The 14,630-nt window shown below is 40.8% G+C and overlaps 1 protein-coding gene across 2 annotated transcripts in view; it reads right to left on the bottom strand.

Moving 5' to 3' along the window:
• Positions 1–339: 339 nt before the first annotated feature.
• Positions 340–14,630, bottom strand: part of nlgn2b (neuroligin 2b) — an 82,794-nt gene continuing 68,503 nt past the window's right edge. Inside the window, exons 6-9 of one of the 2 annotated variants that reach the window (XM_023275406.3) lie at positions 10,109–10,374; positions 8,929–9,082; positions 7,176–7,536; positions 340–5,108 (exon numbers count right to left, since the gene is read on the bottom strand). In XM_023275406.3, the coding sequence (XP_023131174.2) occupies positions 4,178–5,108; positions 7,176–7,536; positions 8,929–9,082; positions 10,109–10,374 (1,712 nt within the window). In that variant the 3' untranslated portion in view covers positions 340–4,177. Of the gene's footprint in view, positions 5,109–7,175; positions 7,543–8,928; positions 9,083–10,108; positions 10,375–14,630 lie in introns of both variants that reach the window. The other variant, XM_023275405.3, reaches the window with a different exon arrangement.

Below are 14,630 nucleotides of genomic sequence, written 5' to 3'. Positions count from 1 at the left end.
ATGTATGTACAAAATATCTCAGTTATATCTGTTAATTAAGGTATTTAAATAAATTATTCTTGTACAAGTTTGAGGCAGACATCTCCTTCCATCGGTGCAGGCAGGAAGAGGCCTAGTCATGTGACCATTCACACTAGTTACATGACACTGATGCAATTTAGAGGAGACAACCTAGTCTTTGATTTAAAAACTTGCATTAGCTGTCCAAAGCCAAAACAACACTTTTAGAGAATAAAAATTAAAAGAAAAATGAGCAGCAACAATTGTTGCCAGTGGGATTAAACGGATTAATGTTACACGTTGGCTGTTAAATAAAAAAAAAAAAAAGATGGCAAAGCATTTGTTTAAGAATGTCTTTTAATGTTTTCCAGTTCAGATACACAACATTCAGTGTGTAATAGCCTCTATTTGAAATAGAAATATTAACTTTAATTCTTTCAACCCCTCCTGGTCATTATGCTCTCTCACAGTATCTTGAGCCTCAAGCAGGTTACTGAATCAGACTAAATGAAACAGACAAACAGGTGCAAGCCTTCACTTTACCATTCCAGCAGTAAATGTTAGAAGAAGAAGATATTTGGATCCGTGTAATGTTCCTTTTGTTTTTCTCTCCACCCTTACCTTAAGCCAACATCAAAACTGTAGTGTAAACATGTAAACTTGGTGAGTGTGCTTCCATTATCTGTTGGCTGGTCCAAATCCTTGTTTCCAACAAAAATTAAAAAAACAAAACAAAACAATAAACAATTTAATTTTGTAATGCTGTTTTTTGGAAGCGTGAGCAACACACATCAAACAGCTGGGTCAGTAATCCCATAAACAGAATGTGCAGACAAAATTGCAAAAGGTATCAAAACAACCACCATGATGAGAGTCTGAAATAAGACCAAAAGAGTACAAAGGATTCCACAATCTCCCAATTACAGGTTATACTGTATGACAATGCTCAAGACAATGTGAGACACTAACAATTAAATCCAACAGTATCACAAGTAAAATTTCCTTGATTTGTGGTTTTGTTTGGAGCACATTTGAAATATCCACCCTATATGTTGTTTTTCTGCCTCATTTCACACATCTTTCCCATTTCGCCTTCCTTCATCTGTTTTCTGCAGCTGTTCTTTGGCTTTTTTAACCAATCAAAGGACTCATTTCACTCAAAAGCTGCCTTCATGATTGATGGGATAGTGCCAGGTGTACGGTATATATGCAGTAAGAACTTTTTTCTTTTCTAAAAAAAATCACAATATCTGGGCTAACCTGAGCCGTAAGCATTCCTTTTCATGTTTATGGTGACCTCCACCATGCTGTGATTTTTTCTTTTTTTTTCTTTTAAAATTCATTCATCTATGTTACCAAATGTACTCATGTGCCCATTGGGATTTGACGCTGAGATCAAGGAAATAAAGGAGAATCAAACATACTGTACGCATGAGTGCTAAAATCATTTAAGTCATCTAAACTTGCACCTGTTGTCACAAAGAAAAGATCCGGCCAATCACTCAAACCAAACGACAAACATAATATTTACAAATTCCAGTTTGTTCTCTTACACTTAAAAAATGTACAGTTTGTTTTTATGTGTTGGTTTTTGTTCTTTTTGTCCTCGCAGCTCGCTCCAGTCCAGCGTGAGGGATGGCAGTCTGGCTCCAGAGTGTCGTTATCCTGAGCAGACAGGATACTGGACGTTGCAAGGAAGGCAGGGGGAATTAATCCCGCTCGCCTTTTGCTTTCGTGGTTTATGGTGTGTGAGTAATGTCTGTTAAATCAGGTATTTAGAACGCATCCTCTGTGCATTGACAGATCATACTGTTGACGAGCTTTTTCGTCATCACCACTGAATCACTGTCTGCGTTTGTCCAGTGTTGTCCTAATGTCACTGGGGTTTGTTTCTTTTTCCTTTTGTTTTTTTTTTCAGAATTGTCCAGAGTGTGACCCGTCTCTGTGCTCAATTGTGCGAAAGATGTGAAACGCGCATACAAGGCTCTCTCACCTTTTGACCATAAATATATCTCATCCTCTCTCCCGCCTTACAGAAGCGAGAATCATGAAACAACAAAAGAGCAGACGAAAACATAACTGTCAGGCAGTCTTCAAACACTTGAAGCATGTGGTTAATGTCAGTCACAGACAGAAACCTTATTTAGACTATTCCTGTAAAGTAGTCATTTCTTTTTTTTTTTGTAACTTAAAAAAGTGCTATCTTCAGGTGAGATTGAGAGACAGTGACTGTGCAAACTTGACAGTTGCAAAAGATAAAGAGAAACAGCAAAAAGCAAAAAGAGGAAAGAGGGGATTAAAAAGGCTTTCATCAGTCTTTCTGGTAGTTTTGCGGCACAGCCTCAGTGTTAGGAAATGAAAAAAATAAAGAGGAAATATTTACTCTCTTTGTTATAGTTTTACACAATATTCATCTCTTAATACTTTAATACTTTCTGAAGTACCACAAAGTGCAGCTGATATTAAAATAGAAAATGAAAATGACTTTCAAAACAAAAAAACAAATAATGAAGAACAAGGCAAATCATCAAAATGACAAACAAACTGCTTTGTCCACACGCTTTAGAAAAGAAAAAACATCATGCAAATATCCCACACAGCAAAGTAGTTAATAAAACTTTATATTCTTTTTTTTTCTTAAATGAGGATATATTGAATCTGATTTCCCTTTAAAGAAGAGACCAGCCACAGTGCAACATTGCGTGTTATTTGAAAAAAAGAAAAGAAGAAGAAGTGTGTGGGGTTCAAAAAGAAAGATGAAGGGGTTGGCACTTTTTATGATGGTAATTCCTTTTGTAAGATACAGTCAGGATGGACCTCTCCAGGCGGTCCACTGGACGCCAGTGAAAGAGGAACTTTATCACAGTACTTGGCACCAAGAATGCTGGTAAAAACGAGATATCAGAATATCTTTTTTTTCATTCATATCCTTACAATTTATTAATAATACATCATTTACATTTGTGTTTTTGTATAAAAGACTCCAAAAGGAAAAAAGAGTCTAGAAGTGATTGCGAGAAAGAGGAGAGAAGTGGAGATGAAAATGGATTATGTCAATGGTTTAATAAAAAGAGCTACAAGGGGCGGATGCAGAGCGAGAAAGAGCATGAGGCGGCGGAAAGAGAGAAGCAGTTAAATGAGCTGAGGTGGGAATACAGACAGAGAGATAATGAGTGAGAAACAAATAAAGTAATGGACATGATTAGAGACTGTGAGGCGGAGATGCAGCGAGCTCTAATGGGCAGCCTGGATTCCAGGTTGCATCCCACGGACTGAGTAGGATTCAGATATTTCCTGTGCTGCCCAACAGTTGAAGCCCCAATCTGGAAATGTTTTGAAAGCAGCAGCAAGTGAGTGTACAGATTTTTAAAAAGAACATTTGATGGTATTTAGGTAGCATCGGAACTGAAAATATACATTTGTAAATAGAAGTGAAGTTTTAAAATGAAAAACTCATACTTTGCTGTCGAATAGTGTTCAATGTTGTTCTCCCAGCCGTGTCGAAACATTTCACACTAAACAATAATCTCCAAAGTCACAATGCAGGGATAGCTGTTGGGACATAGTGCTCAACACAGGGTGCCAAATTTCACTTCCAGATTGGGCCTTTAAAGCTGCAATTTGTAAGTTTCAACAAATCAGCGCTTTATGACAGACAGCTTGTCGGGACATATGTTGCCTCATACAAAGCTGCTCGCTACTGTGTTGTCTTTTCACTAACTGAATGGAAATGAATATTTGTATTCTATGTTAAACATAGCTTTACACTGACACAACAACACATGCGCAAAAAACAACCAAGCTACACATTAGACCGATTGTGATTCGCTCGATGCCTCTTTGAGAGAGCTACAAGCGTATAGCTGCATGTTCAGGTGGCTGTCCTAAGCATCGGGTATTCAAAGAGCCTCAGTAGGGAAAAGCAGTATCTACCTAAGATGACAGGCTTTTGGCAAAGGAGCTTTTCAATCAAGTTCCCCTTGAGTTATGGTTACAGTTTAGAGGTATTTCACTGCTTCAGATCTTACAAACTGCAGCTTTATTTGAGGGCTTAATGAGAAAAGACAAAAATATAGTAAAGAAGAATAGAGGGTGGTGAGGGTGAAGTTTGTATGGAGCAGTTTGTGTGGTGCATCTCTGTAAGCCCAGAGTGGGGTAGCAGAGCTTGTGCCTGGTCCTATACACGGGTGGTGGAGTGTTGGTGTGGCAGGGCATTGTTGCTGTGGCTGGGGACGGGTGTAGTGGAGGGCGCCGGGACGGGCGGATACGTGTTGAACGGGTGGAGGGGCTGCATGCTGCTGATGGTGCTGGGGATCATGGTAATGGTATTGGCTGTCATCAGTGGCACATCCTCCGGTGCCCGCCGCAGGGCCAGCGTGTAGTCGGGTGGGCACACTGGAGGCCGCAGGGGTTCCAGGTCGCCGTGGACGCCGCGGGAAGGGAGGGGTGTCCCGTGCTCCAGCTCTACCCTCTGCTGCTTCATCTGCAGTGACATTAGCTCCTCCTCCTGACTCAGCGCCAGGTCATTGTGCGGTGGGGCCCCCACGACTCCCATGCCAACACCCATGCCCATTGTCGTGCCACGCTGCGGGGAGAGTCGGCGGTGGCGTCTCTGCATGAGTTCATGGCGTTTATCCCGTTTGTAGTAAAGCGCGGCAAAGGCGAGCACATTCAGGAAAAGAAGTGAGGCGCCGACAGCTACCGTCACACTGAGCTCGGTGGAGTAGTCCCTCGTCTCACTGGGGAAGGGAGGGTAGCGGGGTCTCTCCGAACCGTCGGGCTCAGGATCCGGTGGATAGGTGGAGATCACGGGGTGCCGTGTGGAGCCGGCGCCAAGATGGGTGGTCTTTCGGCGGCCGGAGCCTCCGGGCGGCAGGCGAGTGGTGATGGAGCTAATGATTTCTTCGTGTAGGCTGTGGAGATGTGGCACCAGCTCCAGCCAAAACGCCACCTTGTTGGCACGGTAGTTATCTCTGACGCGAGGCTTCAGGCCAATGTGCAAGTACTGCTTGTCTTTAGAGCTGAACTTGGTCCAGATGACCTCCTCAAAACGGTTAGGCTTAGTGTGGATGAAAGTGGTGTCCTGAGGAACTGGTGAGTTAGGATCCCTGGACGAGAGAAAGAGCCATATCAAAGTATTTCTTTAGGTTCAAAATTCTTCATTAGTATTATTATGATTCATTTATTTTGTGTTTTAAGGCAGTAATTCATAAAACCACAACATAGGAGACCATGTACTATTTGATAGTAGCACCTATAACACTTTAAGAGGATCAGAGTATAAGTATTGGGTTAGGCCTCATTTTGTTCTTAAAACAGCCTCAGTTCTCAGTGTCATGAGTTCTACAAGATCTTGGAATATTGCTTTTGAGATTCTAGTCTATGACATAATTTCCGACAGATCTGTGAGTTGCACATTCATGCTGCCAATCTTCCATTTTACCACATCCAAAAGGTGTTACTACTTTCAGCAATTATTGGCGGAAATGACTGTCATGTTCATGAAACCAGTTTGAGATGATGTCTGCTTAGTGACATTATCCTGCTGGAAGTAAACATTAGAAGCATTGGCTATAAAAGACTAGCAACAATACACTGTGGAATTCAAACCATCAGTGGTTGGCGGTAAGAGATCCAAAGTGTGCCAGAGAAAACACTGTCCACATCATCAAACCCCCACCATTAGTGTGAATTGTTGCTACAAGGATCCATAGTTTACATGCTGTTGACTACTGCTGAAGACTCTGCAGAACGACGTTCACCAGAAACGGCTACCTTTTTTCCCCCCAACTGTCTGGTTTTGGTGAATCTGTGCCACTTCTAGGTCTCTGTTTTTAATAGGGCTAATAGGAGTGGAATCTAGTGTGGTCTTCTGCTGCAGGAGCGCTTCACCTAAAAGTTAATGTGCTGTGCATTGTGAGATGCTTTTCAGCTCATTATACTTGTAAAGAGTGTTTACCTGATATCGTGAAGATTTACACTAACTCACCAGATGTAAACTATGGGTATAAGCCAGCTAAATCCGCCACTCTTTCGTGGCATAGTTGTAAGACAACTACAACCTCCGAGCAGCAACCTATACACTAACATTATATATCGAAGATTTGGCTCATGCAATACGTCAGACCTGCTTGGTTTTTTCAGTGAATTATCCATTTTAATGACAGTGCTCGTCTCCTTGGATCCAAATATTCCACTAATGGGGCACCGTTACTGCATCCTGGGCTTTGCACCACTCAAGACCATTGTGACTGGTTTAAAGAAATACAAACAGGTGAGAGTGTTTTTCCTCCTATAGCAGAATGATAGGTCTGTCTGTGCAACATTACTGTGCAGCCTCCAGCCAGTCTAGTCATTCTCTGCTGACCTCTCTCATCAACAAGGTGTTTCCATCTGAAAAATTCTACGGAAAACCATTTTTAGAAAAAAAAATCAAAGCAGCCCATCATGTGTGATATGAACCATGACATGACCACATGATTTACTGATTGGACAATTACGCAAATAAGCAGATGTACAATTGTTCTTAATAAAGTGCTTCAAATCCCTATTTGTGTTTCTGCCGAGAAATGATCCATAAAGCTTTGTCTACCCAGAAAACATTTCAGCTGCCATCCACTGCTCTCACATTTGATGGAACAGATACACGTCTATTTTAAGCTCACGACTTACATTTTACTTGTCCTATAGCCCTGTAGACGTGGGCAAAAGTGTGGTTTTACGCATCAACTCTATTTTGCCACATTTACAAGCACAGCTACAGTAATTCTGTGTTGGGCTCTGAGTGCTTAAACAACATGGGTGACCTACATATCAATACTATGCCTGAACGCCACCTGTTTAGACATAGATGGAGCACCAGAGCTGCTGCTGCTGCTGGTCTGCTAATGTATTGCTCATGCTACGCATTCTGTGTAGACAAGGTGTAAGTTACTAAAAACAAAATGACGTTTTATATTCCACTTCAGCAGACTTACAGTGTGCTCTTTCTTGGCTTCAATATGCCAAGATTACACACAATTTGTAGAATCATATTAGGGCTGAAGAGATTCAGTTTTTCAGAGAGTGAAATCCTCATAAGGCCCATATGTGCAAGTATATACTGTATACTCTATACATACCACATTATTATTAATCGATATTTTAAAAGATTTGAAATTTGCCGTTATACTAACCCTGTCTTGGCAAAGTTGGTCCAGTACGTCATGACCACAGCACTGAGCATCACATCGTTCTTGGAGAAGTTACAGGGAAACAGGTCAGTGGCTCCCACCATGGGAATCCCAAACACATAGGCGATCTCATCCCCATGGGCAGCGTCTGCCCAGTCTGGCCTCGCCTCGGTCTGACAGTGGTGGTGGAAGGTATAGAAGTAGACAGGCGACTGGAACTCAGCGTGCAGTTTGGCGGTGGCGACAGCCGGGGCCACCCACTGATGGTCCGTGAACAGAGCCAGGAGGTTCTTCCTACGCATGTCAGTGTTGTCCCTGTCAGCCCAGTCTGTGTACATGAATTTTATGGTTTCCCTCAGGATATCTTTACCTTGGAAGAAACAAAAAGAACGTGAGTATGCATGTAGTGACAGAGACATGTTTATCTGCAACATTCAGTGGAAGGATTTAATGCTGAAATCTCTAACTGTTGTGGGTAAAATACTGTATATGTATGACATCTCTTCAGTGGTGGGTTGACACAAAGACAATCATAAATATAATCTGCTGTGAAAACTGTTGTACATTATAAAATCTATTTTAGCCTATGGTACTTTAGTGTGTAAAATATTTTGAAAAAGAAGTCTCCTGTCAATCACTTTCTGCCCTCTTTCTCTAAAGTACCCCCTGCTTGGTGCAAGTCTGTTCTGCTCCTGCTCAAAACTGTCTGCACTGAGATAGACTATTGCTGCACGAATGTCCTGTTCTTCAGTTTCAGTGCATCTCCACCCACTCAAACTGCTTCTGAGCGCTTGTGAAACTTCTGCTCTCAGATTTATGCTTTTACTCTTGGAACTTTGTGAAACAACCCTGTAAAGTCCCCAACGAATAGAATGATAAGTGTGACATTGATCATTCAAATTGCAGTCACATTAGCTTTACTTCTTACAGCTTTCCTTACAGATGGTTACTGTGTAATCAGGTTCATCTATTCTTGCCTCCCAGGCTTTGCTATATGTACTTCAACTGTGTTCTTGTAAGATATCTTAAGGTAATAAATACACCAGTGTCTAGATTTTTTTTATTATATTAGCTACATATAGTATAGTAGCCCTATAGCTAGTAGCTATGGCTAGTTTTTTTAGGCCGGATGCTGTGAGTTCAGCAGAACACTCACTAGTATGGATCACCCAAATCAAGGAACTCAAATAAGTATTTTATTTAATTAGTGCTATCAGTATTGTCAAATTTAATTGCTAAAGGCATATTAGCTGCTGGTCTACTTAAAGTTAAGTTGCATCATTTCTTTATTCATTCATCAATATCTATTTTTGACCAAGCAGTTTCCTAATTACTTTTCCTATTTATTCAGTAAACAACAAAATATGCCAAAAGTTGGGTGAGCATTCTTGTGGATGTAACCAATGCCAAAATATTCAGAAACACACCAAAGATTTGGAACTAGGTAGCCTCCTTCCAACTGATATTACCTTTGTGATTATATATAGAAATGCAACTTTTCTCTAATTCTTATTATTTAACAGGACTTCCAGCAACTCTGTTCAGAGGGCTCTTGCTAAAAAACACAACGAAACAGGAACAGTGCTGTTGCAGAAATTCCACATGAAATGTGTCTATTATAATAAAAAAAATACTAAAAAAGCCTCTGCCCTCTGAGTAACTTCTGAGTGGTGTAGTGGCCAATGGTGTGCAGAAAGCTACAGATTTCAGCTTTAAATGAGTTAATAATATTAGGTTAAAGAGGGCAGGATCTGACCATCAGGGTATCCATACAGATTGTCCACAAAGTTGGAGATAGTGTAATCAAATGAGGCAGCTGATATTCCATCTTCTCCTTCACTGTCATCCACAAACTTCAGGCCCTCTCCCTGGTTGACACCCAGCAATATGTCGTAGTTGAGGAACTCGCCCTGTTGTCACAACAAACACACACACACAGCCTGAGATGACAGAGCAGAATGCAGCAGTAATACTAGGACAGTATTCACACACCAGTTGTAAAGAAAAAACTGACAAAGGTCTGTGGAGTTTTACCAAAAAAGCTAAACTGTTCACTGAATGGGTGACAGAGACAGGGTTGCAGTATGGAAAAGTACTCAATTCGATTTTAGCAATTTGGGAGCCGGGGCGAGTGCGGGCCAGAGTGAACATGATGTAGCTGAAAGCAAGACAAGAAGTATGGTGTGCGGCTGAACACAAGCTCCTACGCAGAGCCGCCTGCATGTCATAGCCTGCAAAAAAGCTCTGTCCCAAGTGTCACATGTCTGTATAAAACCCACAAATCTTCATCCAAACTAGTTTGAAAAAGAATCCTTGAATTATATATATGTACACTGCATCAGAAGTAATCAAATATGAAGCCTGCCTGAACATTCATGAGCGATGCCGTGATGCATTATTAGAAGCACTGACAGACTATGGACAGACATCATTCAGATAAGACATCTTTTCCCAATGAGGAAACCTTTTTGGCCATGTTCATTGTTGTTTGAGTAGACACAGTTAATAAACAAGGATGCACAAATCCAGCAAAAATCTAATGAAACTTGAATTCATTTTTTATTTCTAAACTAAACTAAATGGGGGAGCAATAATAATATAATATTATTTAATCTGCATGTTAAGGGAAAAGTGCTCTGCCCTTACGTGTCCAGGTTTGGTGTTAACTGACTTGGATGGGCCACAGTACTTAAAGGTACAATCTTACGATGGCAAGCATTTGGCAACATAATAGCATACATACAGCAGTTTGACTTTACATGTTTACATGTTAACAGTTGGGCTTTAAAACCATTTGTCTAACATCTGGATGTTTGTATTCAGATGTGAAAAATGGTCTGACAAAATTTATTAAGTCTGGAAATTTGAGTCTGAAAAAGTATGGATTGTTGAAATAGAAAAACACGTGGAAACCTTGAAGAGAAATCAACTCAAACCTGCTGCATGAGGATCTCCGGGTCATCTGGCACCACGTCCCCGTCTACCACAGGCCCAAAGGCGATGTGGTAGCGTGCAGGCTGGATGTCTTGGTCCACCAGCTCCCGAAAGCTCTTCCTCCGCAGGCAGTCCACCAGCTCAGCCATGTCCCCCAGAGTGCAGCCGACCTTCTTGGCCAAGATCTTGGTGAACATCAGTGGTCGGTAGTTCACTGACCAGCTGGAGATGGCCGAGCCACTCTGAGCAATGGCTCTCTGGAAGAGGCCTGTACACAGCATGACCAAATACAGCAGATATATGTAAATATACGACTATTCATTCACTCTCAGTTTAGCACTCTTTTCCCCCCTGACATACTTTTGCTAGCAGCTGATGAAGCCTTCCAGGCCTTACAGCGTGAGCGTTTCAATAATGCATATATTGGAGGAGGAGTGACTGTAGAGTATTACATTGAAAGCTAGATGAAGTAGATATCCTGCTGGTTTCCATAGCTGGGGAAAACCTTTGTGAACATTACGGCAAGAAAATGAAGCATTCCCATTTCATACAACAAGAGACAGCGGCAAGGAAAATGGTGACAACTCTGCAGAGGGGGGGGTTTGTTGGATAAAGCAAGAAGGACAGCAAGAGAGACAGAGAGAGAAAGAAAACTGCTCGCACTGTTGCACCGCTGCACTGTTATGTAAAGTGGCTTGCTGTCCCTCTGTTTTATCTGCAGATTCTGTCATTAATAATTAAGCCCCCCCATATTCTGCATGTGCCCCACCCCCGCTCCTCTCCCTGTGAAATCAATTAAGAAGCCTCTCAGCTGCAGCTCCAGCTCTACTCATCTCATCTCTGCTACACACACACACACACACACACACACACACACAGTACCTTTAAAAATTTTCACCCTCCAACTTTTTCTGCACTTTGTGATGTTACTGCCTGCCTTCAAAATGGAGTACAGCAAATCTATGCATAACAACCCATTTCAGCTTTTGATATTGCACCAAGTGTAAAAACTTGCCCACATTAAGATTACCAGTGAAAGCCAAATTCTGAAGGGAATTTGGCAGCAAGACAACCTATGAACAACATCAATGCTCATATAATGCATAAGATATGTTTTAAATGCAAACCTACACACAGTCCGTGACGCAAAATTATTATCGAGCATTATTTAAAGTCTGCTCTCAGGTGCGGGCATTTGTCTTTGTCTATGGACAGCATGCAATGCAGCCAACATTAGCTGGCAACATGACAACCACTAACAGCTTGGCAAATAGCTTCCCAGTCATTGAAATGCTTTTCCATGTCCTCCTGAATGTTTTCCGACTCGTGACAGACAAAAAGATATCCGCTGCACACACTGAGAATCTGCTTCCTGCAGTACAGATAAATGTTTTCTTTATCCGCCCAAGGTCAGTCTGTCAGTGTGAAGGTTACAGTATTAATAACATAATCTGAATTCTTGGTAAAGAATAAAATGCTATTCACCTTCTCAGCTCTAGCAACCACATTAAAGGATTAGTGATCAAACATCTGGTGAGTATTTTAGAGAGATGCCTCTCAAAAATACGCAAAAAAGTAAATACAGTCCCTATAAGTAGTGCTGTCTTGGAGAAGAATGAAGGGTGTCACGAGATTCATTTATGCTTTGTTTTTTTTGTTTACTGGACTTCTGTAATAACATTACACCACATAGAATAATAAGTCACCCTTTACACGTGCTTTTTAATAATGCGCTTTCATTTACATCAAAACTGAGGAACCAACCTTTAAATCACAGCACTAAAAAGCGATTTCAATACGCAATAATGACTCATCTGTCAGGGCATCTCACAGTTGCCAGTTGTCATAGAAACGTGACATATACTCAAGTATTCTAGGTGCTCAGCAGGTGGAAATAATGACTGCTAGAGTAGCAACCAAGAAAAAACCAAATCACACTGTATGGTTATTACTACTGGGTCTATCACTATTGGTAGAGAGAGGAGCCTAGCTGTCCCGCATCTGAATCCCTTATCTGCAGAGAAAAACTGTCAAATGTGGAAATGGTGCCAAGTTTCTCCTTGGGAGACAAAACCTCCTCTGTAGCCAGGACAGATCCTGAATACATCAAGTCTCTTAGTCACATCAATCGATTAACACGCAAATAAACATCAGGATAAAAGCATGATGTCATATCTGTTTTTTGTTTACAGAAAACCTAAAATGTAAGCAAATGTTACTTTTAAACAGAAGAAAGAAATTAACCAACTATTCATTCTTTAGATTAAGTCCAATATTTTTCTGTACGCTGCTTAGTCAGAACATCTAAATTACTGGTACAGGAAGTGAAGGACACTCATAATTTTTGTCAGAATGCAGTTTTCTGCTTTGAAACGTTGGGTCCTGGCATTCATGTGGATGTTCCATTGACATGTACCACCCAGCTAAACACTGCTGCAGACCAAGGACCCCATGCATGACTGATTAATGACTTTTTTCACATTCATTTATCCACTAAGCATGGCAATGAGGGGTAGGTGTTCTGTAGAAAGAAATGACAATAAAGGACTGTGATGGTTTAAAAAAAAAAAAAAAAAAAGCTTTGAAACCATTGAAACCACTCCTTGCTTGTGTATTTATATTAAGAATCAGAGAAAGTGTTTGCAACAAATCCTTCAAATCCACTTTGGCTGCAGCTCCGCAGGCCTGTGATATTAACAAAACATCTGACATTCAACTCTTTCATTTTGATTTTAGAACTCCAAACTGCAACATTATTGACCAAAAAAAGCCATATTTAACTTCTGAGAAGAATTTTTACATGCAAGAAAAATTTTGCAAAAATACTAGAATACAGTATTGTAGGATAACACATATGGGAAGTGCTCGTTATTTTCTTTAGTTTGTATCATAGTATGTGGTTGTTGCCCCTGAGAGTTTTCTAATCCAAACAGTAATAGCAGATGCATTATGATGATGTCGTGAAGCAGCAATGGATCATGGGAGTTGTTATCTTCACCATCATTGCCAATGAAAATCTATGATGGGACTCAGGCAGTGGTATTATTGACATATTAGACAATGTTTTTAAGTTTTATTCACGTAACGTTCAGTCACATATGTTCACGTTAAGTCTTTTCATTGCAAAAAATTAGCCACAAGTAGCAGTAACTAGTGTGATGCTCAGTGCTAACTTTACTTTAGATGAGTTGACTACCCTTACAGCTACTGTAGCTTGCATTATGTGGGTTTTTCAACTGTGGGGTAGCCCAGCGCTGTGATCAAAACAATCGCACTAAAATAATCGTGATCATTATGAGTGAGAAATACAAACAATTGAATGAAAAAGCAGTGGCCAGCTAATTTCCAAATTCTTTTTTTTCCTTCCACACTCATGATGTTTACTGTGTTTCCCCAGCTACAACAGGTAAAGGAATATGAGACCTTTAATAGAGGACCAAAATGAAACACAACATTTCATTGAACAAAACCACAAATTTCTCTGAGTTTGATCAATGTTGGAAACATTTGGTATAATAAAACTCTAGTCATCATCCATCCATTATCTATACACTGCTTAATCTTCATTAGGATCACAAGGGGGCTGGAGTCTATCCCAGCTGACTTAAGGTGAAGGCAGGGGACACCCTGGACAGGTCACCAGTCCATCACAGGGCCACATAGAGAGACAGACAACAATCACACTCACACCTATGGACAATTTAGAATTACTAATTAACCCCAGTATGTCTTTGGACTGTTGGAGGAAGCCAAGAACCTGGTGAAAACCCACGCAGGCACAGGGAGAACATGCAAACCCCACAAAGGAGTGTGGCTGGGAATCGAACCCAGGATCTTCTAGCTGTGAGGCAACAGTGCTAACCACCGCAGCACTGTGCCACTCAGGTATAGTTTTTTTATTCTTTTTTAAAATTTTTTTTCAAATGTATACAAATCTATTTAATCTTTAAAGGCCCTCTCTGGTCATTGATATCACCTCTGAAACTTCTCGAACGTACCTATTTAAACATCTTTTTCCATTAAAATAATTCCCTCCTGCATTAAAATGGCTAGGATGTAACTCTACTCTTGCTTCTTCTAGTATGTGCAGGTCAACACAGTCTCTACCTCTCTCTCCATCCACCCCACTACTGAGTAAACCAGCACACCAATGACAAGTTGTAATACAGGAGTAATTCAGCCACATTTTCGGGGGGGAAATGATCAGTCACAGCACTGACTGCGTATTTCACTCACTATGTATGTTTTATCATATTAAAAACACCCTTTGGGCATGCTAACAAGGCCAAGAGTCTCAGTGAAAACAAAATAAAAACTAACTAATATACAGCATACTGCATTTCTTTCTGAAGCCTTGTTCGGAGAGGATTAGTTTTATTGGGCAAGGACAGTTTTGTCAGTGCAGTTCAGTGATTTCACTCCCATGTGGAATGACATTATTTGGGATTAATACAGGGTTTGTGTCCCAAGGTGAGTAGTGGTTTTACGGCAAAAATCTCCAACTGTTTTCACCCATCTGTCGAC

Source organism: Amphiprion ocellaris, chromosome 14 (genome assembly GCF_022539595.1).
Source record: "Amphiprion ocellaris isolate individual 3 ecotype Okinawa chromosome 14, ASM2253959v1, whole genome shotgun sequence".
Classification (NCBI taxonomy): Eukaryota; Metazoa; Chordata; class Actinopteri; family Pomacentridae; genus Amphiprion; species Amphiprion ocellaris.
The sequence above is the reverse complement of the archived record's forward strand: the minus strand, read 5'-3'. Positions and strand labels throughout refer to the sequence as shown.